This window comes from Hydra viridissima, unplaced genomic scaffold (assembly GCF_058129835.1).
Source record: "Hydra viridissima isolate aposymbiotic clone 2 unplaced genomic scaffold, HvirCarnegie_v1 scaffold_12, whole genome shotgun sequence".
Lineage (NCBI taxonomy): Eukaryota > Metazoa > Cnidaria > Hydrozoa > Anthoathecata > Hydridae > Hydra > Hydra viridissima.
The window spans coordinates 1,909,703-1,935,112 of NW_028324311.1; the positions used below are offsets into that span (position 1 = coordinate 1,909,703).

The 25,410-nt window shown below is 35.5% G+C and overlaps 2 protein-coding genes across 2 annotated transcripts; both read right to left on the bottom strand.

Annotated features, from left to right (window-relative positions):
* Positions 1-128: 128 nt before the first annotated feature.
* Positions 129-2,347, bottom strand: LOC149880701 (uncharacterized). The gene is made up of 3 exons (XM_090069030.1): positions 1,072-2,347; positions 911-969; positions 129-613 (listed from the first exon to the last, which is right to left on the bottom strand). Exons 1-3 carry the CDS (start codon positions 1,111-1,113, stop codon positions 325-327), a joined length of 390 nt encoding a protein of 129 aa, XP_089925156.1. The 5' UTR covers positions 1,114-2,347; the 3' UTR covers positions 129-324.
* Positions 2,348-3,797: 1,450 nt separating this feature from the next.
* Positions 3,798-5,813, bottom strand: LOC145194702 (uncharacterized). The gene has a single exon (XM_080072374.2). It carries the CDS (start codon positions 5,811-5,813, stop codon positions 3,798-3,800), a length of 2,016 nt encoding a protein of 671 aa, XP_079928500.2.
* Positions 5,814-25,410: the final 19,597 nt, after the last annotated feature.

The following is a 25,410-nucleotide window of genomic DNA, read 5'->3' on the forward strand; positions in this document are numbered from 1 at the left end:
TTTATTCCTATATAAAGGTTTACTCAATTGGAAAAACTGTTGAAGTTGAATAGAGATCTGAGCAGTTACTTGCCTGTTTTATTATCATCTTTATCATGTAACGCATTAAAAATGAAAAAAAATTGTCCTTAAGCAAACTTTGCGTCATATTGAGGTAATTGTGTTTCACAATTTACAGATATTATTTTGAGTTTCCATTGTTTCGGTATTCAAAAACATATTTTTTGAACAGTAATCAAAAATTACTTGTAAAAAAGAAGGGCGTATAAATGTTATTATTATTGTTAGAATAACACGGGTTTTTTTATTCGAACGCTGATAATTTCATTTTGCTGAACTTGGGTAGACTATGTAGGGTGATTCTTTTTGAAACACATCATGATAGCTTCTTTTTCCCGAATTTGGATAGACTATGTAGGGTGATTCTTTTTGAAACGCATCATGATAGCTTCTTTTTCCCGAATTTGGATAGACTATGTAGGGTGATTCTTTTTGAAACTCATCATTGTTGTCCTCATTTTCCTCCATGAAGTTTTTCTTTTTTAAGGGTTGAAAATTTCTTTTTGGAGCATTGTACTCTGTGTCGGACGATTCTTTTCGGAGCACAGTTTTACTTAGAAAAATAAAAAGAAAATAAAACGCAGTTTACATTTTATTATCGAGAGAGAAAAAAAGGAACAAGAAATCTTTTAAAAAGTGTTACAACGACTTATTAATCCAATGGAAAACTGAAGCAATTTATTGTCTTGTTAAAATGAATTGGTTTTGAAGAAAACGTTGTCCTTTTAAAGGAGTCAGTCCGGATGATCAGATCCTGGGGTTTAATTGAATATACCTAAGTTTACTTATATGCAAATATAAAAATAAGCGTACTTTTATATAATTATTTTCTAATTATAAACAAACTTACCTTTCCAAATCATCTACATTCTCATCGTAATCCTCTTCATAAAGTGGTTTGGCAATAACCTAATGTTGAACAAATAATTACGATAAATATGCAAAATTTTATTATTTACCTATAATGTAAAAGGGTTATTATAACAGAAAAGTTTACACAAGTAAACTCACCAACGAAAACAAAATTCCAACGAAAAGCAATGCCCAAGACATTGTTATTGTAAAACAGCTGCTATAATATATACACTGTTATTATCGGCAAGTTACGAATTAACTAATTGCTTATTATTTTGTCCCATTGGTTATTACAAGAAACCGGTATATTTTAAGCAATTTTGATTGGACAATTTTGATTGGACAACTTTTCATGTCATTTCATTATTCTTTTAAGTCTTTTTTTACAACGGTTAAAGTTTCCATTAAATTCAATAGAAACTTAATTGCTACTTGCTAATGCACGCCATTTTTAACGAAAGAACATTTATATATCTTTGCTTATCTCGACTGAAGAATAATTACACAAAGCTTATTTTGTCATGTTATAAAACATTATGCTTTAATTGCGGTGAATAATTAGACTACAAACTGCTTTTCTTAAAATTTATTTGTCTAATCAAATATATTTTTAACCCTTGCCATTCAGTTTTAACATTCAATATTTTCTCGCCACCGTGAAATATAAACAATTTCACTGTTAAATTAGTTCTCAATGTAAAACAGGTATAATAAGCTCTTGAACATCACCTTCTTTTGTGCTAGTAATTAACTTTTATGATAAACCCTTAATTACGTTTAAAAATTCCTTTGAAGAGCCAATTAAAAAAGATATTATCTTAAGGTAAATAGTTGTTTTAAATAGATTTCTGTGAGAAACCTTTTCATCATAGCTTTGTTTTAAAGTTTTGAACAAACAAAAGATCAGTGTAATGAGTTTTAAACTTGTTTCTTCTTACAGGTTTCATAAAACAATGTTTTCAGGAGAAACGCCTTGTCAAGTTTACATTTGATTACAATAATCATTACTTTTAGCATATATGCCAAATTTTCCAAAATTTCCCTACAACATTTAATCAATTTTAACAGGGTTCGCAATGATGCTTCTACCATACGTGAATCTGTGAATTTTGTTAGATTTGTATAGTTTGCAAGAAATGCGTGAGAATAACTACCTCCTCTTTATCCGAACAGAGTACCTTTGTCTTACGATTATTTAAGAAAACATCGCAGCAATATTAATTATAATATTACCGCGTTGGTTTCCTTTTGTTGTTGACACCTAGAGATTATCATGAATGTTAAATCGCCTTTTACCATATAAACAACCATTAACACGATATAATAGTTATTATGCTTTTTGAATGTGGGGAATTATTTAGACTTTCCCTGAGACACTAAAGAGTCACTTTTTAAACTTGATAATATATTTTATATCTCACTGCGAATCAATACATTTTACAAAATACACTCTCTTTTTATACATTCTTAAAATCGCGTCATTTTCACACATTTTATGCATTAACAATTAAATACCTTAACTCCTACACTCATTAGCATCTACAAAATATTAACACCTTCAAACACGCCTTCACACAAACACACCTTCGAACACGCCTTCACAAACAATTAATTACATCTTGAAGACTTATTCACGACACCCTCCCCCGAATAAAGCTGGGACTTTGGCTTTAATCAGCTATCTCCCATCTCGTTTTCCATGATGTAATTGATCTTTTGTCTTGCATCCAATTTCGCCAGTCTCGTTTCTCTTTTCAAGATATCCTCTTCAGCTCTAGTTTCCAATTTCTTGTTCGATTCGATTCCGCTTCCTGCCTCACAATCCATTTCTAAGTCACACACCAACTGAATTGGTCGTTCAATTACATAACTATTTCCCAAGCGTATTTTAAAACCACGAACAACTCCATCTTTCCCTTTAATGGTGTTTTCAATTCGACCAATGTTGAGAAGTGCCTTGTCCTTCACATCGTCTTTAATGAGAACCATGCTTCTGACACCTGGGAGTTTTGCATTATCTCTCTTTTCCTTTGCTTATTGTCGTTCTTCCATTGCGTGCACGTACTCGTTCATCCATCTTTTCCTTAAGTGATTCTTACAATTTTTCACAAACTTGACTCTCCGGAGTGCACAATCACCCCTTGTTATTAAATCGATATCTTCTTCAAGCAAAATTGCAGGTCTCCCCCTCATTAATACATTTGGCGTCAATACTTGATTATCGAATTGGTCACCTTGGTAACATAGTGGCCTATTGTATATAGCGCATTCCACATCCAACAATACTTCTTCCAATTCAAAGAAGCTTAGGATGCCCTTACCGATTGTTTTTGACAAACTTTTCTTCATTATTCCAATTAATCTTTCAAACAAAGCTCCCCACCACGGGGCCCTTGACAAATTAAACCTCCGTTTTATGGCTTGGGTAGCAATATAGTTTACGAGATTTTCATCTTTCGTTAGTGTTAGTTACCACTTCCCTGTTGCCACAAATGTCTTTGCGTTATCACTAATCATCATTTGTGGAGATCCTTTTCTTGCAACAAACTCCTTTAAAATTCTCTGAAATTCTCCTGCCGATAGATCATGACAAAGTCTAAGGTAGACAGCTCTTGTATATGCGCATGTAAACAGCGTAACATAACATTTTTCAATCAACTTTTGTGGCGTTTTATATTTTAGCGGACCAGCAAAATCAACACCTGTAACCGTAAACGGTTCGATATCTTAAGTTCTAAAGCGTGGTAACATTGCTCTCGTTGGCGGTAAAAGCGGCTTCACTCTATATCTCTTACATAGATTGCATTCAGGAATGACCTTTTTTACGGCAACTCTCAAATTCGGTATCCAAAATTTTTCTCTTATGCTACTCATGGTATCTCCTACTCCCCCGTGTAACGTTTTTGCGTGAAAAGTCTCTGGGTATAACCTGATATTTGTACCAAAAGGATTCCAACTACTGTTAGTTGGAATCCTTTTGGTACAAATATCGGATTATACCCAGAGACTTTTCCATGACATCTCCAAAGCTGTTTCTCATCCTGTTTAAGTTCCACATCGGACTTTATTGCAACAGCTTCTTGTAGTAACTTAATGTTCATTAACTCCGCTTCCATCATCTCCTCAGCTTTTAGCGGTCTTGTTACTTTTACTTCATTTCGAAAATTGTATATAAACCTTTTTATAAAGGATGATATTCTTATAATCTTCCAATACTTGTGTTTTCTTAATATTTCTTTAAATATATGATGTCCCTTTATTTCTTCTGTTGCCATACTAACCTTCTCTTTCACACTAATAGTTTCACATGATGCGTACGGCGTTTCGATTATTTCTGGTTGGATTGGCCAATTTTCTTTGTGTTTCAACCATATAGGTCCATTTAGCCACAAGCTTGATAATTTATCAGGACTCACTCCTCTTGTTCCAAGGTCACTTGGGTTTTCTTTTGTTGGGACAGATAGCCATTTTACTCCTCCATTCAATAAGATCTGCTGAACTCGGTTCCTGACAAACTGTGACCAACTGCCCCTTTCTTTTAACCAGTAAAGTACCGCAGTACTATCAACCCAATGATATACTTCAATGACATTATACTTGGTTAATGTCTTCCTAACATGATTCATTAACTTGCTCAAGGTGTGCACTGCTACCAGCTCAAGTCTTGGAATACTAAGATCCCTCGGTGCAATCCGAGCTTTTGCTACAAATAAGTTGCTGGTTTTCGAATGTTGATGTCTCACTGCAACGTAGATCCATACACTTACTGCTGATTTACTTGCGTCTGAAAATCCATGGAGCTCCATTTCAATGATTCTTCCAGACACGACACTCCGCGGAATTGAAATAGTTCTCTTGATGTTTATTGCCTTGATCCAGGTTTTCCATTCTTCTGAAAGTTCATTTGGAATTTGTTGATCCCAACCGAGTTTTAACAAGCATATTCGACTGTATAGTAATTTTCCAATGATTAATACAGGTGCACTAAATCCCAATATGTCAAAGACACTGTTGAGAGCTGATAACATTTTCCTTTTTGTTATTAGTCCTTTATTTCCGATAGTGATGTATGCAGTATAGTCAATTGGTAGTTGATCCGATTCTTTGTTCCAAGGAATCCCAAGTGTTTTTGTTGATTTAGCCTCAGCGTCGCTTTCCAGATTGCTGACGTTGCTATGCCATATGTGCAGCTGGAAACCAGCTTCCATTAAGATTTGGGTTGATTCATTTTTAAACCTGATAAGTTCTTCTTCTGTTTCTCCACCTGCATGTATATCATCGACATAAGTATCTTCTTCCAAAGCAAGCACCGTTTTTTGATAAATGTCCTTGTATTTTGATATATGCTTTTTAATGGTAGCACCAAGAATGTAAGGGCTTGAACTTGAACCAAAAATCACCCTTGTAAATCGTAACTCCGTTAATTCCATTTTCTTTAAGTCCTTATACCAAATTAATCGTTGTGCGTCTCTATCCATTTCGTGAATTCTAATTTGTAGAAACACCTTCTTCACATCAGCTAAAATGCAGAGTTTACTTATCCGATTTCGTATGATTATGTCGAATATTAAGGGTTGCAGCGATGGTCCCACTTCTAGACAATCGTTTAATGAAGATGATTGAGCGTCTTTTCTTGCTGAGCAATCATAAACAATTCTCATTTTCGTTGACTTGGCATTTTCTTTAATAACCGCTTGATGAGGAACGTAGTGAATAATTTCTCCCGTAGGTTTTTCTGGTACCATTTCCAATATTCCCTCATTGATCTGTTCCATCATTATATCATTATACTGCTCTAGTTTTTTAAGTTTTTTCAACCGAATCGTCACACTTTCCAATCTCTTAAGAGCCAGATTTCTGTTGTTTGGCAGTTTAACAACACCCATTTTCCACGGCATTCTGGTTTCATAATACTCCTTCCTCAGTTTGATGCAGTTTTTCGCTAAAGTCTTGACGGAACATTGACTCGCTGCTTGTGTCTGATAATCCAAGTACTTCTAAACTACACATTTGCTCGAACTCATCACGACCAGTTTTCAATAAAAAACTTTTCTCAATACCAGAACTCAATTGTGTTCGTCTCCCAGAAAGAGTCCATCCAAACATAGTTAGTTTGGCTCCTGGATCTTTATCCGGATTTTTTCCGAGAACTACCGGTTCCGTGGATTTTATTCGCTGATAATCAGCAGCACCGAGTATGATGTGAACAGGTTGAAGTTCGTCACTCCCTTCATCATCGCTAAATTTCAGTCTCCTTAGTTTTGCAAAATGCTTCTTAACATCCTTGATCATCGGATTAGGTAAAAAGGTGAGTGTTTCTTTTTCAGCGTTGGTGCATTCGACTTTGATGCTAAATTCCGGTATTGTTGTTGATTCTAGCGTAACGTTATATATTTCCACACGCTTGTCCACCGTTCCATAGAGCTGTTCAATACTTTTATATTCCTTTCGTGTAGGTTTCAGCTTTAGTTTCGTTATCAAGTTTGTACATATATAGGAACTTCCAGCACCCATATCCAACATTATCCTTGCTTTTTCACCGTTTACTTTTGCAATCACTGTTAGGTGAATAGTTGTACTTGCATTAAGCACCGCTCCCATGGTTTCTTTTTTATTTTCCATTTTACCGTCCATTGTTGCGTTCCAATCTTGACAAATGGACGTGTGATGTTTTCTGTTGCACTTTCTGTATCCTCTTGATTTACAATTTACCGCCGAGTGTCCGTAACCAACGCAGTTGTAACATAATCTTTTGCTTGTTAAAATCTCCCTGCGTCTTGCAACAGCACTTTTGTACAATCCTCGCTTTTGTGATTTTGTAATCCACAGTAGATACATCCATGCTTGCCACTAGTTGCCATGATTTCTTTGTCATAAAGACCGCCATTGTACTGTTTGAATGTAGTGCTTCGATGTTCATAAGACCTTGACTGCACGTTTGTGTTCTTTTTATTGCCCTTTGTTTGTTCGTCGCTTGGGTTAAAAGCTGAGTTCGACGGATTCCTTTCAATGTACTTTTGCAACTTTTCGACAAGTTACTGCAGTCCCCATTCTTCCCATCCATCATCGTTTTGTGTGAATATTTCACAAACTGGTCCAAGTTTATCCATCAATAAACACACGAATGATTGAGCCGTTTGAAGTTTCTGCATAGTTTTCAATGTTCGTACAGTTCTCGCAAGCTTGTTGTAAAAGTCGTGAACTTCTTTGATTTTGTGCGTGCTGCGAATAGCCGTCAATCCTTCCAAATCTTTAATCAATGCTTTGTGAACTCAAATATCTTTTCTGTAAGTTTCTTGTAGTATGCGTTTAGCTTCATCGTATCCCTCCAACGAATGTGGTAAACCAAGTATGTCCTCTCTGGGCTTTCCTTCGACGAGTTCTAGTAAGTAGTTGAATTTGCTGATTTTGATATGTTTGAGTTGTTGACTTCTACGGTGAATTGATTCCAAAATCGCAACCAGTCTTTATTATCGCCATTAAATTTTGTGATTGTGTACTTTTGTAGCTTGACGGATTGTTGAGTAGCTTCGTTTTCGTTTCCAAGAGATTTGCGCAATGTTTCTTTCATTTTTAGTTTCTTTAAATACCATTCTTCTTCGCTTTGAAGTTTTCTTAATGAGGCTTGCTCTGCTTCTTTTTGAATCGTTAACTGCTGTTCCATGATTTGTTTTTCATACTCGAATTTTCTGATGCATTCGTTTTTGTTTATTGAATCCAATTTGTCCACCATTTTGTTTTTGATTTCAATTGCTACTTCTACTTCCAATACTGGTTTCGAAAGCCATTCTTCTACCAAATCGATGTTTTCGCCGTCGTCAAGCATTTTTCTGGTCAGCTCATCCTTTGCCATTTCAAATCTTCCCAATAAATTTGTTATTTTGTCCAACGCCAAGATTATGCTGGATTTGTCGCCATTAATCGTGTTGCGTTCCATGCCTTTAATGTTCATTCTTAACATGCTGATTTCTCTCTGGTAAGTTTTATGCATTAACAATTAAATACCTTAACTCCTACACTGATTAGCATCTACAAAATATTAACACCTTCAAACACGCCTTCACACAAACACACATTCGAGCACGCCTTCACACACCTTCAATTACGTCTTGAAGACTTATTCACGACATGAATCATCTTTACAAGGAGGGAACTAGCTGAGCCGATTTCAACCATATAATCAACCATTGTAGAACTATAAGCGTCATGATTCGAAAAGCTAGACTTTAAACCTGCAATTTGATAAAGTTTCTGTTAAATAATAAAATATAAAGAAAGTTCTCAATGAGCAAGAAGAATAAGAAATAGGTGATTTATTATCTTTCTTAAGCTACTTATCACTTACTTGCTCCAAAGTAAGGCGGAAAACGCTAGTAACGTTGAATATCAAAAAAATCTTTATCATCCATCTAAAAGTCGAATGAATCTTGATAACCAATTTACCAAAGACTTTGCTTTGGATTTTCTAAATATCTTTATTTTTCTCAATATCTATCTACCAAAGTCCTAATTATATCCTGTGTTGTCTTTTGCATTTCTTTGTCATAAAATATTCCAACATTTCATCGTTATAATCTTAAATGTTTCTGCTCTGTAGATACTTTAATTACTTTTTTAGTCCATCTAGCTCTACAGACCTTTACAAGACCTAGCTCAATAGTTCTTTTTGAAGGTTTCTTCTTGCTTATTTTTACTTTATCACTAACTGAAAGTTTTGGTTTTGCTTTTTACTCTGATATTTAAAATTTTTCTATATATAAGCTTTTTATACTATATTTTCACTCGTCTTTCAACTAGCTTCAACAGGTATCATCTTTATCAAAGAATGAACTGAAATACTGCGTTCGTTGACAAGATCACCCAAAACGTCTATAAATGCGTGAGTGAAATTGGCGCTAATGTAGTTTCACATCTTTTCATTTATTGTACAATTCTATATTTCTACCACACTATTTTTTTTCATCTTCTGTAGAGCTCAGAAAGACTTTGAAGATCTTCATTACAAATATCTTTACCTTTATTACAAAAGTCTTTACTTTGTACATCTTTATTACAAAAGTGATAACCTTTATCAACTCAAGTTATATGCCTTTGCTACTGTGTTACCAGTTTTATCATTTAGAGAAATCAACCGGATATATGGAAGAAATACCAATAAATGCTAATAAATATTTTATGCTTTAATTTTGGAAAAGCTTACATATGAATAAGATCAACAGCCCATATTTGATCTATACATTTCTTTTAGCATATCTTCTCTTTACTTGTTTTTGTAATTCACTAGCCATTTGAAAAAGATTTAGCTCCTTTGCAAACATAGTACTACGCACTGCATTATTTATTTTTTCTTTTTTTTTTTGTTTTTGTTTTTCGAAGAATCATATATATTCGATAGTTCTTCTCCACTCGATAATCCCTGTCCAAACTTCAACTTTGCTCCAAAAATCTTTTCAACAATAGATTTATCCAACTTTTCAATTAACGTAAGATTATCAATATTATTCATATCTTCCTATATTTGTTTATTGTATACGTTACTGCGAGTTGATAACTTGTAAATAATAGTTTTTTTAGCCATAGTAGAGTTCAACTCCGTGGCTCCTTTGGAGCTATCTGCTGAAAGCAAAGCCATTCTTTTTCAAATCAAGTTTTTATTCTTCCCCATATTTTACATCTTTGCCTTTTCATGTTATGACCATTTCTAAAAAGGATATATTCTTCACCATCAGACTCAGTTACTTTTTTCACAGTGTTGCAATACATTTTTATTAAAAGTATATATTTTTTTTACGATTAACACTTTCAGCACGATTGAGCGATGAACTGAACTTATTAATATCTATATGCCATTGTTTGTAAACCATCATCCGAAAAAACCATACTTTTATTATATTGTGAGGGCAACTTTTATAATAAATGATTAATGTTGTTTGTACTATAATGACGTAAAGGATTAGGGAGGTTTGGGCTCTAGGTTTATGTGGAAAAGTAAATGTGGAGGTTGGGATTTAGGGTGGCGGCGTAAGGATTATTGGTTAGCGAATGGGTGAGTTTAATCGTTAAAAGGTTAAGGTTTTGTAGCCGTCCTTAGTATATTCTATTATGCAATATAATTCAATAAAATTTCCATTAGTGTGTAATGGTTAGTACTCTTTTGTTCATTACATTTATGTAATAAAAATAATATTCTCTTACTCTATTTGTAATATTCGATACCTTTTTTAACTCTTCTTTATTTAAAACTTCTCGTGATTCTTCTTTAATCGATACTTCTTCTGATTTCTATTTAATTTTCTACTTCTTCAGGTTATCAAAATTTTCTACTTTTTTTCTCTGTTTTTCACTTATAAAACTTTTTGTTTTGTCACAATATTTGTTTATCACAAAAGTTCTCTAATCAAAATTCTTCTTGGAAACTTTATTAAAAATTATCTTTTGCTTCTCTTTAAAATTTTGTCTTCCTTTTTTCGTTCTCCAGTTCTTCTCCCAACCGTCAGTGCCTTTTCTTTTCTTTTTTTGAGCTTATTTAGATTTTGCTTGTTTTTTTGCAGATGCAATACCTTTTCATTTATTTACATGGCAGTTTTATCATTCTTCTTGTTAACGTCTTTTGTAGCATTGTTACGACCTTGAAATTATTTGACTGTCGCCTAAATTGAATAATGTATTTTTCAAAGTCGAGCAAATATGACTAATACGCTTTTAAAATCGATTTAGTCAACTAAAAGTCGATTTAGCTAAAATATTTGAATAAAAAATTTAATTATAATCATGTACTTTGATGCTACTTGACTATTATTTTTTAGATGCTATGAAACAAATAGAACTTGGAGAGAGTAAACAAAAAACAAGGTGATATGTAATACTGTTATAATAACACATACTGTTGTTATATCGAAAGAACTTTCTTTGTTCATTTTTTCATAATTCATCTTTTCTATTAGATGAATTTAAATCGAATAAACAAGCGAAATCACAATCACAAAATAAAGAATATAAAAAACACAGATGGGCAATTTTTATCATTTTTCACAACAATTAAAGCAAAAAATTAACAAAAAATTTGATAAAAAACAGTGGCGGAGATTGGTGGGGGCAGACGGGGCGGCTAAAAATTTTTCGGGGTGGTAGATTTATAAAGCTTTTTCGCATCCTTAACTGAGTACCATAAAACATTACTTTACATTTTGTTTTAAAAAACATTAACTGGTTACAATAATCAGAAAAAGGAAACATTAATGAAGTGGTGCTACTTACAGTAAGCTTAGAATTAAGTTTATGTCATACAGCAAATAAGGTTCAATGGTCAGATATTTTGGTTGACTTAAAAATACCGCTATGAATGATATTCTTACGCATGTAAAGTTAATCATTTAACACAAGCTAGGTGGAAAAAAGTCAATTCAATGAATCAATTAGGAGATATTCCCATGATATTTCTGACACTCCCTGAGAAAAATTCCGAATATTAGTTAGTGAACTTGCTTTTAAGTGCTGAATTATTAGCGCTTAAGTGACACTTTAAGATAAACATATTTTTGTAATCAAGTCAGTTGCAATTATGCAGTGTAGCAATAGTTAAAGAAAATTTACTAAAAGTAATAATTATAACTGTTGCGATGAATTTTACTTTAGAGGGTATGTACTTTGTCATTTATGGGAAAATTAAATCAATTAAGTGGCATAACTAGTGTCCTGCAGATTTTAAAAACACTATATAAAAATTGCAATTTAATTTTCGTTTTTTAATTTTCAAAGCATGTAGCTAATTTTATTCACGATATATCCAGGCTAATTTTTTTTACATAGAGTAACCACACCCCTAATGTGTTTAGATACAAAAATTTGGCTGCCCAGGTCTGCTCGTTTAATTTTTGGATAATTTTTTTCAGACAGAGGGTATTCTATTACTAAATTGGAATTATTTGAAAACAAAAAAAATACAATTAAAAATTACAAGCATATTGACTTAATTTTTAAAAGAATGGAATGCAGCCAATATAATAATTAATAACTTTTTAAATAAAAATTAAAGTTGGTTTGAGGGCAATAATTTAGAATGTAAGATAAGTTTACATCGGCCTGGTGCTTCTACGACATATGAAGAAAGTCAACCTCAAGTTTGGCCCAAAAAATACTTTGAAAACTCCTTCTACAAAAACCAAAAGACGTAGAGTAGTAGACTTAGCGTAATTACGGAGTGCCCGTGAATTAACCACAGCTGCTAAAATAGCACATCGTATATTGGGTCAAATAAGCATAGCTACTTCTATTAGAAAAAGTACAGAAACACTCAAGCGAAGAAAATCTTTTGATGTAATTTGTGGCGGCAGACAGTTGAGTAGCGATGAGGCATTAGCTTATCATGTAGATTCCAAGTGTACTAGTCACTCTTATAAACAAACAAGAAAGTGGTCTCTGAGAGTTGGACTCGAAGTATTTCTGACTTACCATTGTTTATGTAAATCCAAAACGCCGTGTTACCCAAAAGTGGACTATTTCTGTCTCAGAAACGCGGGCTGAAATTAAATTTTAAGCTATAATGAATAAAAAAACTGAATAGTTAATGGAAAAATAAAATCTATTACTTACGATGAAAAGTATACAATCCGTTAACAGACACGCGTTCAACACAAAAGTTTTATATTTGTGGTGATGCTCCAAAAATTATGAATGGTGAATTAAAAAGCACGGCTGATAAAAAAAGAAAATTATAGTTTTGATCCGTCTACCTTGCATACTTGGATCAATACCTTTGAATTAGGGTTGAGCTTTTACCGGGTTTTAAATTTACCGGTAAATTGGTAAAAATAAAGGAGTTTACTGGTAAATGGTAAAAAAATGGTAAATTTTAAAAAATAGAAATTCTTATGAAACGACATGCTTTTTTGACTCTTTAATTTAATTTAGACATAGCTATGAATAAAACACAAAAACTTCAATTTTTAGTATTTATTTTTCAACAAAAAATGGGCTTTAAGGAAGCACAAAGTGTCAAGTAGGTCATCACTCATTCTGGATCGAATTTTTGTGACAAACAGTCCAGCAGCAGAAAATGCTCTCTCCAATTCAACACTTGTCGGAGGGATAGTTTTCAGAGCATTGAATAACAGCTCAAGATTTGCAGTTCTTTTGCTGGTGGCTTCAAAGACCATCATTTCTTTTGAAATGGCCTTAAACTCATCATTTGAGTTATGTCTCTGCTTTTTGGCTAAATGTTCGATGGCCTCTTCCAACTCTTCCTGGAGAGAAAGTTGTTCTTCAGCTTCTTTTCGTCCTTTGCCTCTCTCTACTTGATCCAGGATTTCAATATCTTTTGTGGGGAAAAGCCTTGAAAGCAACGACTTTGCAGTTTTCTGAAGAACAGTTTTAGAAGGCATGTTGAAAATTTCATGCTCTTCAATTTTGTGAAGGCAGTTAGGGATGGAGAAATATTCGTACAGACTGACCAAGTTGCTTTGTCTCCTCTCTGTAAATTGCTTTAAGATAGCATCTTTCAATCTGATGCAAAGGCAGGATTTTTTCTGATTCAATTTATTGATCAGAAACTTAAACATTCCCTCTGCTGGCAACAGGGTGGCATATTTCCTGTAAAGAGCTTCAGCTCCCAATTTGACTGGTTCAAGGGCATCAACAATGTCGGTCAAGATGTCCAAGGTTCCACTGTTTGTTCTTCTGGTGAATGTTGATGTTGAGAAATCTTCTGTTTTTCAGGGATGTGTACTCATCCAGAGTGATGGAAAAACGTTCTCCGGTCAAAAACAATGAGTTTAGTTGATTTTTCAACTTAGCTTTTACACTGACAGATTAGTTTTTCACCAGCTGAATGGCTTTTGTGTGGTTTTTTTGGGAAATCGTAGCCTTTTTCTGTCATTGCCGACCGAATGAATGTGCTTTTGGTTAAAGCATTAAAACTAAATCCGTCCAAGGCTGCTAGTTTTGAAAGAACTTCACTAATTGACTCCTTCTGAAAAAATGTTGAGATTTTGGGGCACTGTTTTGGCTGCAGGTTTTCTTGTTTCTTTCTTGTCCTAGGGCTTTTTTATCCCATGTTTTTGACCAAGATGGTACCACATTCCTTTTGTAGATCCTGTTAACTGAGTTTTGTTCCCACATATCCTGCAAACACTTTCAGAGCAATCTTTTTCATTATGTTTTCAGGCTCCAGACATTTTTTTATGAAAACTGTAATTATTTTATGTGTGTCAGTTGACTGAATAAAAATGGTTGAATAAAATTGAATAAAAAATGAATAAAAAAAAGAAACACTAACACTTTCTTTTAATTCATAAGATGCATCAAGTGGCATCAGAAGTCATTTGTAATGGAAAAATTAATTAAAAAGTTCAAAATTTGTTTGTTTTGATATGAATATTTAATTAAAATGGCAGAACAAACTTAAAACGCTTTTTTCTTAATTTTTACCATTTACCATCAAAGTTTACCGGTAAATTGGTAAAAAAAATTTACCGGTAAAATGGTAAAAAAATGGTAAAAGCTCAACCCTAATTTGAATGCTTGCTGCACATTAGCTACCGCTTGGAGATATAAAAGTAGCAAGCTAGTAGCAATGAGGATAAATGTCATATCAGACAACTTTCGATGCAATAGTCAAAAGTTTTAAAAGCAAATGGAGCTTATTGTAGACAAACCGAAACCTCGTTAAGGCAATAAAAATGATGGGACACAGCTCGCAGGTTTTGACGATACAGGTGGCAGGTTTTTTCCAAATCCAAAAATTAGCGGAGAGGTTGCAGGGCGCCGAATAAATTAAATAATTTAGTCTTAAACCTTCTGGCCATGACATTGATTGCGTCAAACTTTAAAAATTTTGTTCCGAAACTAGAACGTTTTATTGAGATTTGCATTCGTGGTATTGTATGCCTGTTACATTGAACGAAATTTTAATGTATATTATTAAAATTATAAAGTCTTGTATTCTTCCAATCGGTCAGTTCTTGGAAAAATATTTCAAATAATGAGTCTTATGAAGATTCGGAGGAGTAAAGTTATGAGTCTTCTGATAACTGAATATTACTTTTATAGTATAATTTTATGTATCCTTGTCTTTTAAATATATTTTTTATTTTGTAGTTCACTTTTTTTATTATAACAGTTGTCGCTGCGCTGGGAATAGATTGTGACCGAGAAGGTTTGCGCAATACCTCCGCAAAAAAAAAAAAAAAAAGACTTCTGAGATATTAAACCCTAGGTAATTATTCAATAAAACAACAAACTTTTATTTATTTCAACAATTTATAACTGGAACAATCGAGTTTGTAAAGAAAAAGCTTATGTCCAGCTTACTAGTATAAGACGATTTGGATTGGCTTGATCTTTATAAATAATTTATCTTTACAACATAAACTGTTTATAAAGATATCTCTTTACTAATTGGTCAGAATCATAATAATATTAAAGATTGATAAAATTAAATCAAGTGAAAAAATAGAAATAAGGATTTAGAATGACTACCCGACTAAATCGACTTTTTGTCGATTAATAAGAAACTCTTACTCGATTAAATCGACTATTCGATTTTTAAGAGTCGACTAGTTTCGACAATCGTTCGTCGACTTTTAGTCTATTTAGTCGAAGTCGATAACAACAATTGTCTTTTGCCAGTTGTTTTTAACTGTTCTTCTTTCTGTTATATCATTTACTTACGTGATAGGTTGATGAATAATCGAGTATAAGTCTTTGCCCAGTCGCTGTATTTAACTTTTCCTTCGCTTTTATGTCTTTTCCCTTTTTTTTCTTTCTTTTTTTAATTTTCTTCATTCCGCTTTATCACTTATTTATATGACAGTTTGTACGTGTCGTAGTCTCCTTGTATACGGCTTATTTTTAATTTAGTTCTCCCTCCTCTAAATGTTGAAACATAAAGCCAATTAACTTATTTCTTCAGTTTATACTTCATGTTTATGACTATGAATCACATCCGTAGATCTCATTATAATTTACTTATCTAACAAGCAGTTTTCAAGTTTTCCAAAATGATAATTTTTTCCACAACTGGCTTTGCAATAAATTTACACTTTTTCAAAATTTTTTTACAAAAAAATATTTTCAGCACTTTGCTCCGAGTCACTTACAGAGTGCTTCATAATAACTTTATTCCAGATCCTTTTGGCTTCCTGTTTAATTTTTCAATATCAATAGTTTTCTACATACAACTTCCATCAGTCAAGGCATAAATATCTGTTAAACGATTCGTTGAGTCAACATAATTTTCCAAAATACTATTCGTTTTTCCTGTAGGAGTAGATGTAAAATGACAGTTTGAACTCACCATTAAAATCTCTGAGCTTGCCCCAGCTCACCTTAGAGCCTGCAGATTGTCATACATTCCGCTCTATTCTTAGTTCCTCTGAGAAACTACTCTGAGATGGGCTGTGGAGACCTGATGTAGCTGAAGTAGCCTTCAGATTTAGGTCCAGCTGTTAGGGGCTGAGACCTATAGCTCGGCAACCTTCTACTCTATCCATAGGTCAGCGCTCTTGAACCTGATGCACTCGGCCAGGCTTGCGACAGGATTGACGGTGGGTTGGCGGTCAAGACTAAAAGCGCGCTGTATGTTTTTTCTATTTAGAGATTATATTTATATTAGGATACAGGCCTTAAAACATGGACCACACCGTAACGCAAGAACTCAAGAGTTTGCTCAGAGAGAAAATAAAACCAGCTCTAATAACAAGGCCAGTCCAGTCTTACAGGCTCATGCTGAGATAATACCTAATCAGATACTTAAGACTCTGGCTCAGACGAATAGCAGAAAAGATTTGATCAAGTGGTTCAGAGAGTCTGGATGGGACTAGGATGGGTCTATGGGAGAGGCACCTGAAAATCCACAAGTCTTTAGCATCTACAAGGATAAGAAGTTCTTCTAGTACTATAGAGCCATTCGTGAAGTGTTTCAAAAGGAGCTAGAGGAGGGAATCTCGGTCAACCTTGCAGTTAAACTGGAAAAAGACAGCTTTACTGTCGGTAGTCTCTGTGGTAATGAAGGCGTAGAGACTGTTAGGAAAAACGTTTACCCGAGGAGTGACACGACACCAATACTAAATAAAAACGATATCGAGGATATGCTCGTGAGATTGAGGGAAAAGATCATGGAGCGGCTGGAAACGTACGAGATCGAAGGATCTGGCTGGAGACTCGCTAGCTATGAATTACTGGACATTGGCACTGTCGAGTATCACCCACTCCGCAGTTCTAGCTACATCAAGACACCATCTCACATTTCAAAGCGCTCTGTCATCAACGTGAGGAATAGAGATAGTAGGTGCTTCTGGTAGGCCATCCTATCCGCAAAATATCCAGCGGGGTCCAACGCTTAACGCACGACTTAATACAATCGACATCCTGAAAAAAGCTCAACTCGTCTCTTATAGAAGCTTGTTCCATGTAGCTACTGCTATAAAGGGTTGACAGCACTAGGCAAACTAAGGGACCCTTTTTGTACCGTGTTGAGATAACAGTGGAGCATTTGCTGGATAGCCTACGAGTGGAACTGGCCGAAATGATTAGGATATTCGAAAGCCGGGGCAGAACGATGAGATGGAAAGATCGTTAATTCTATGGGAGAAGAGGTTAACTGCTTCATCTGCAAGAAACCCCTGGATGGTGAAAAGGTTCCTAACTACCGCGATACGAGTGGTAAACACTACGGAGCAGCCTATGACCGATGTGGGACTAAAAACTATGAGACCGAGCCCAAGAAAGCAAAGCTCCCGGTTGTTCAATAACCTGAAGGAATACGACGGGTATATCATCATGCAAGCTCTAGGAAAAAATGCAAAAATGGAAAACGAAGAAATGTCTGCATTCTCTAACAACATGGGAAAGTACATACCATCCTTCATAGACTCTATGCAGTTTCTCATTTTCTTACTCGAATAGTTATCGAATGGTCTGGTGCCCGTGGATCTTAGGATCACGAGTGAAGGTCTTACGGGAGCTAAACAAAATTTGTTCAGGTGCAAGGGAGTCTAACTCTATGAGTACGTTGACAGCTTTGACCGGTTCTATGCGACCTGTCTGCCACTCAAAGAGGCATTCTACTCTAAGCTGAGCAAGAGCGAGATAAAGGATGATGAATAAATCCAAGCGCATGTCTGAAACAAGCTAAGATGTAAAAACTTAGGTGACTATAACAATGTCAACCTGAGTAATGATGTAACACTGTTGGCAGACGCCATAAATACAGGAATTTTTCGGAGAAGCACAATGGTGTTGACCCAACCTACTACTTTACTTCTGCAGGGATGGCGTGTGTTGTCATGCTGAAAAAGAGTAGGGTCGTGATCGAGCTACTCACCAACATCAATATGCATCTGTTCTTTAAAAAGGGCTTCTGTTAAGGTACTTCCATCGTCTCGAAATTGTTTGCCAAAGCGAACATCCCAGAGTGTCCAGACTATGATGCCTCTAAGCCCAACAGCTACATATCTTATCTGGACGCCAACAACCAATATAGCTAAACCATGATGCAGCTGCTGCAAGTAGGCGGGTTCGAGTGGACCCAGCAGTAGTTGGCAAGCTCAGCAATTACCAGAAAAATTTGCTAAAGAGGTTTAAGTGTGGATACAAAGGGTGTCGCAAGCTTGTCCCTTGCCTTTGGCATAAGGAACGCCATGTTGTGCACTATCGTAACCTCAAGCGCTGCCAATCGCTTGGGATGGTGGTGACAAAAAGAGGATACGTTCGAACGAGCGAGACGAACCACTTGCATATTGAACAACATATTCGATGGTGATCTGATGGCCATCCCGAGCACATAAACTAAGCTGAAGCTAAACAGGCCATTGTAAATTGGAAAAGCTGTACTCAACTTGTCGAAGCACATAATGTATTATTTCAGATACGGAAAGATCAAAGCCAAGTTGGTGCAGCTCCTGTACACAAATACTGATAGTCTGATATTCGAGGTTGAGACTGATGATATCTATAAAATATGTGGGAGAAATCCAATCTCTATGGCTTCAGCGACTATTCAGAGGATCACCCATGTTTCGACTAAAAAAACAATGTTGTAGGCAAGTTTAAAGGCGATTGTTACGGTTGTCCCATCCGTCAATTCGTTGAGCTAAGACCTAAGATGTACTCAAACTTCTACGTGGGTAGAGACAGGAAACAAGATAATAAACGAGAACTTAAGGGGATCAGCAAGACTGTGATCATCAAGAAAATACGGTTGGGATCCTTTCTAGAGTCCCTAAAAGACCAAAGTGTGACGAGACTCGCGCAGGTCACAATCCGGAGTGAAGAGCATCAAATAGGCGCCTATGAGCATGAGAAGATCTCACTCAACCCAAACAACATCAAAAATGGATAAAACCAGGCGATGTCAAGACCCATTCCAACGCCCACCCGTATAACTCTTCACAGCGAAGCGTCTAGTTGTTCCATCAGTAAGACTAAAATGAGCGGGTTGCCCTTCCTGTCTCTGGGGTGATTCATAGACCATACAGGGTTGTAGCACGGCGATGTGCAGATAACGCACGAGTGAACAAGAAGATAATATTAGTTCCTCAAGAACAACAACCTTATTAGCTGGTTGTGAGGGTGTCTGAGAGATCTTCACAGTCTTAATGGCGTCTTTGGGTTTCAAAACTAACAATCTGGTTGGTTCATTATTGAGAGAGACTAACACTGATAGATGTGAACTTAACAACTCAGTCGATTTTTCCGAAGAGCGATGCTCCGCCAACAACATCTCTTTAGCGTACTGCGCGCCAAATACTCTCTCAGCAAGAGTGCAATTGAAACGCTAGACCATCCCTTGTTCGCGATGGTTTTCGGTGGCTGCTACCCGAACTTGTACACCGTGCTTCTTGGGGATATGGGTTGTAACCCCCAAAAACTCGCGACTGGAATATATCTGAAGCCGGTGTGGCCATGTAAGCGGACCGCGCTTGTATATGTGAGTGATAGCATCTGCAACTTCTACTGCGGTCTTTCTAGTGAGTGGCTCCGCTTCTTTTTACTGGCTCGCCACATTGACAACCACCAGAGTATATTTGTACGTGCACCTGCCAACTTTGTCATGTGGCAGATATAGCAAGTCCTCTCGGTGGACCGCATTAAGTTTGCTCTCTCCAACCATAGGTCTAGATATGTTATGAGGCGCTGGCAAGTACATTTTCTAATTGACCTACTTACTTAACAATTGCCCTGTAACCTTCTCAAAAACCTTCGCAGCTGCTGCGAGTTTCTTAATGATAGGCATACCGCGCCAGTACCCTTTTGAGCTATAATACACTAAACATAGTCTCTTATCTATTGAGAGAACATGATTTGCCAGATAAGACTCCAACGAAAAGTCGGTGATGGGTGGCTCCGGAAAAGTGAGATGCACAGAGCTCGCATGGTCAGGCTAGACTAACCACTCGCTCTGGCGATTCCCCAAGAGACTGTTAGTGGTGCACTCTCAAATATTGATCGAGCTGACTCGGTCTGCCTTGCAGATACCCGTCTCATTCTCTTCACCGCGACAATCACTTTAATCAAAGCTATAGCAGCCAATACCATCTACGCTTGTATAAAACTCAAAGTTAGCGCAGTTAGAGTAGCTATCACTATCACTACGACCACAGGATGGAGAAGCGACTTTTGTCAATTTCTTCTTCTTTGCTTTGATCTTCTGCTCCACAATATATTTGCGAACCAGATCACAACTCTTGCTAGAATCAAGAAAATCCTAGCGAGCACCAAACTAAGCTAAGTTTCTTTGAAACTGATTAAGCGCATTAGTACTGGTGTGCACGATATCATTGCGAGAGACGATCGCCCCACGAACAGCTCTGACTTTGTCAATATCCCATTCTGCTTCAACATTAAGATCTATGACTGTCTTGTCCTTTATGTGAGAGGTTGTTCTTAACGGAATCGATGAGAAATTGTGATTTACGGGCCTCACGGCTTTATCTTTGTAAAGAAAAGGCACGTACTCACATATGTTTCGATGCTACAGCTGGTACGATGCTACTAAAATGATTTTTCTATAGGCTGCGCTCCGACCCTCGTAATCCAGCAACATATTGGTCAAAGATCTCTCTACTTATAAGGACCAAGTCTAACAGTTCACCTGGTGAGGTGTTTTTCAGCTTTTCTCCGAAAGATTTTGCCATGTACACTGCAAGCTACCTCACTATATACAATTAGTAAAATTTAATCTCGAGGTCAGCGCGATGCTTAGTATTCTAGGAAGATTGTCTTACACAAATAATGCAAACTTGATAACACCACACTCTGATCCTATGTCGTACCACACATTGTAATCCTGATTCGCAGCTATGCGAATATCATTATCTCTAGGAGTATGTGGGTTAGTAGGCACTTAACCTGATTTTACTTCCTTTATTATCTTTGGCTATAACTAATACCAGAAAAAATGAAGAACGTTTTTAAAGTAAGATTATTTTTTAAATTTGGATAATTGGTTCCCGAGCTATGATGATTAATGTGCTGCCCATAAATAATGCTTGATTTAGGTCGAAATTTGTGGAGTTTTTTAAAAGGATTTATGGCTCCGAACTTAAAAGTAATACCAACTTTTCAAATGACATTGACGAGAAGAGATACAGTTGAGGAAAAATAATAGAGTATTCTCATTTCTTTTTTTTTTTAAACAAAGGAATCAATGCATTCAATTAACCAAACTGCTTTATGATGAAGTTAACTCAGAGGTTGTTTTTCCCTTTTGGGAGTGTATTGGTCAATACCTACAAAATCACGGTAAAAGTAATAAAAATTGACTTTAGTTACGGAAAAAGAGTTTTTAAGTTGTAAGAGTGAACTAATTCATATAAGTTTATAAAAATCTAGAAACTATATGGTTACCTCTACTTGGGGTAATTGGGCTAAGAGCAACAAAATCTCTGTAAAAAGCATCGAGAAACTTTTATTAAAAAATATTACTTTTTTCATACTACAAGAGTAAACAAATTCATATAACTATACAAAAACTCTAAAAATATGAAAGAATCCTAGGGCTCGTTTTCACTTTTTGGGCGATTGGTTCAAATAAAATACAGTTTGCGCAAAAGCTATAAAAGCAATTAGTTAAAAAACAAAAAGAATTACAAGAAAATATATAAAAAATCCTAATTTCGACTTTCCCATTTAAGGCTATTGGGTCAAAAGCATTAAAATTTCTGCGGAATCCATAAAGAAATACTTTAGTTGAAAAATAAGAGCTTTTTCAATCTTTAAAGCAATTTTTGAGCTTACCGTTAAACAGTGGGTTGACAGAACCAAAATTGTACAACAATGTAAAGTTTTTTTTCCCCTTTCTTTGTGTCTAGAATATCACAAACTTCATCCAGTATTTTTGTTTAAGAACTTGAAGTTGATGCAACATACCTGGAGGCCACTTCTGATAATCCTAATGATAGCATTCTACCGCTTTTGGTAGTGAACTAAAAGTTTTGATAATGCCTGTAATATTCGATTGTTTTATCTCCATAAACAGTTTCCTGTGTCTTTCTCAATACTCACATTTCCTCTGCTTCCTGTGTCTTTCTCAAATCTCACATTTCCTCTGCTTCCTAAAGCTATGCAAGAATTAAAGCCTCTGAAATATATCTAGATCTGGCACCTACTGAGGCAAGTTTTGAAATTCCTTTTTTTGCAAGTTTTTATTAAACATTTTTAATAACATCATTTACCTTGTTCATACTAACATTAAATGATAACAGCTCCATCATAACTTCTCGAATACTATTTTAATATTTTTCTCTTTCAAATTTTATAATTTCATCATCTTACAACAATTCCAAAAAAACCCATTTAAATGAATGTTTTCTTTGTTTAGCGCTTCAACTTTTGTTCTTTCAGCTCTTTGACTTCTGACTTTATAAAAGAGAGATTTTCAATTGAAGTAGATGAAATTTTGTCCTTCGTTTTATTTAAGTTGTTCTTCACACGGCTTAGTCTCTTTTTTCTCGGCATAAGATTTCAACTTTTGTATTACTATTTTATAGCGTTTGATTTAGTTTAATGAATTCCATATTTAAAGTTTGAGATTGTTTTTCAAATCGCGCTTTTAATGTATCAGTTTGTTTTTCTTGTTTTTTTCAGCTTTATATCTAGATAAACAATCTTCTTGTTTTTAATTTTCGAATTTTGTTTGATTTATTCTTTAGTTCCAATGCAGTAAACTATTTTCAAGGAGTCAGCAGGTTTTTGTTTGTTTTTGTATATAGTGATTAACACTTCGTGGCTTGTCTTATAAATTCTAATTTCTCTTGATTGCTGATTTTTACAGCTTACAAGTTTTGAGATGTAGGTCTTTTAAAAGATTTTTTTCTTCTTCAGATGATGTTGATTGTAAAGAGGTTGAACATTTTTTTCAGATAATGATGATATAAAACTATAAAGCAAAATTTCTTTTTCCTTTTCGTAGTTGGCAACCTAACTTTTTGAACCACGTTTTATTTTCGAAAACAAAGTAAGGTCACATCTCGTAATTTGAAAACTCTTAAAAAATTGTTGTCAAAAAAACTCTGCACATATTGGCAAAACTTTGTCTCTTAAACTTGGATCCAAATAAAAAAATCTCTATTCTGCATTTCAAACAGTTAGATATCAAAAATTAACTATATATCAAATTTAAATTAACCCATTAACAGTTCTGTATTTTTTTAAATTACGGTCGCTGTTTTATTTTTTAAAGAGATCTCTGAATGTCCCGTGTTTATTCAAAATCTTCATTTTTTTTATATTTCGCTTCTAACGTGAGATACCATCCAGCGAGTCCTCAGGCGACTGCGGCGACGAATCCGTAGTCTCTCGTCCTCTCAAAATCGTTTAGCGTAAACTAATCTGTTAATTCTATTTTGTTTAAGAAGATTGATAAATTCTTCGTCGAACTCCTCTTCGTCGAACTCCGCGATGACGCTGAATGTAACCATCCCAATAGCTGCCGCCAAGCTCACAAGCGCTATGAGTTTTAACATCGATATTTCAATTGAAGGGAGAGTGGCTGGCAGGAATTCATTTCTTATTGATAAACATCTGCCGAGCCAACTCATCGAACATCTAGTAGCCGATCAGCTTCCCGGCGTCTCGCATATCAAACTGCAGCTCAGTCCTCGAGACTAACTTGGTTGTCATCAAGTCGTGGCCAGGGCTCCAATGCCAACCACAGCGCTGTGATAAACAACTTCAGCTACTGTTTCTTAAAGTCAGTTGCGAGGGTAGACATTTTGCAAGCAAAGATACAGCTACCATTACCAATATGACCGCGACTTTAATTGGAAGCTGGTGACTTATAAAGACCAGTCTAGACCCATATTAGCGCGCACCTCATCTTTCTTACCAAATATTGCCCCAAACTCGAGGCATTGTCTGATCGAGTTGTCTGTCTGTTCTATACAGAACCCGAGTTCAATCAAGCAATTTATCGTAAGGGTGAAGTCCTCTATAAACTTATACACACCACTGCTGTCATTGTTTCTCAAAATTTCAGCGAAGCGATACAGATCAGTCATGGTGGGGACAGTGGTTTGCACGCGTTAACTGCAACCATGATTTTTATAAAAACTCTAGAAAAAATTGTCTGATTGGTGGTCATCATTTTAGAAATGTTGGTCACCACTAATTTGAATGCTAAAAACGATAGAAGGTCATCTTCTTCACGTAGGCACGAGGAACACAGGTAAGACAGAGCTCTACCTCCGCCTGCTTGATCTACGGCCGGTCGCCATCAAAAGTCTGATATGCCAGACACTAGAATGGAACTAGTTTGACCTCAACTGTAGGCAGATGTTCGAAAAATAGTTTCTTGTAGTAAAGTCAAAAGTCATATAGCAACTCGGCATTCGGAAAACCGCTAAGGTTCTTTTTGATACGATGGCCGAAGAAGAGTGCTTCTTCGTCAGCAACGATTGCATCACCGAAAAGGAAACAGATTCCCAAATGCTAGCACTCTGCAAGGTTGCGATGAGAGACGCCTAATCATGTTTAGCCTGTGGATTATCGGACAGAGATACACAGCAGACACAAAGCTTATGAGGGACCAAATGCATCCCGTGGCGATCCTCCCCTTGAAAGACAGGAGCTCATTCATTCAGATAATCGATGAGAATAGGGATGGCATGTACTTGTCTAAAGTTGATGAGATCCAATCGCACCTCTCATCGAGACGATATGCCGCTAAACTGATATTCGTCCATGGTGATGGGGGTGTCGAGCTGCTATGATTTTGTATATCATCCGATGAAAAATTTCATAAATCGCACGGTGCACATAAGCAAAACACAAAGGTGATGTCACGTTAAAGGATTTTATACCGATATACTTAATTATAAAAAAAGTAATTGCAGCTTTTTTTAAAAACACCTTATATCCATTGGAATTACAATTAAGAAGATTTACATTCGAATAAATTATTTAATTACAAAAAAAAAATAATAAAAACTTTGTTTTATTATTTTTACTGGAAGCAAATTTTGTAAAGATGACAAAAACAAAATCATGTCATTAAACTTT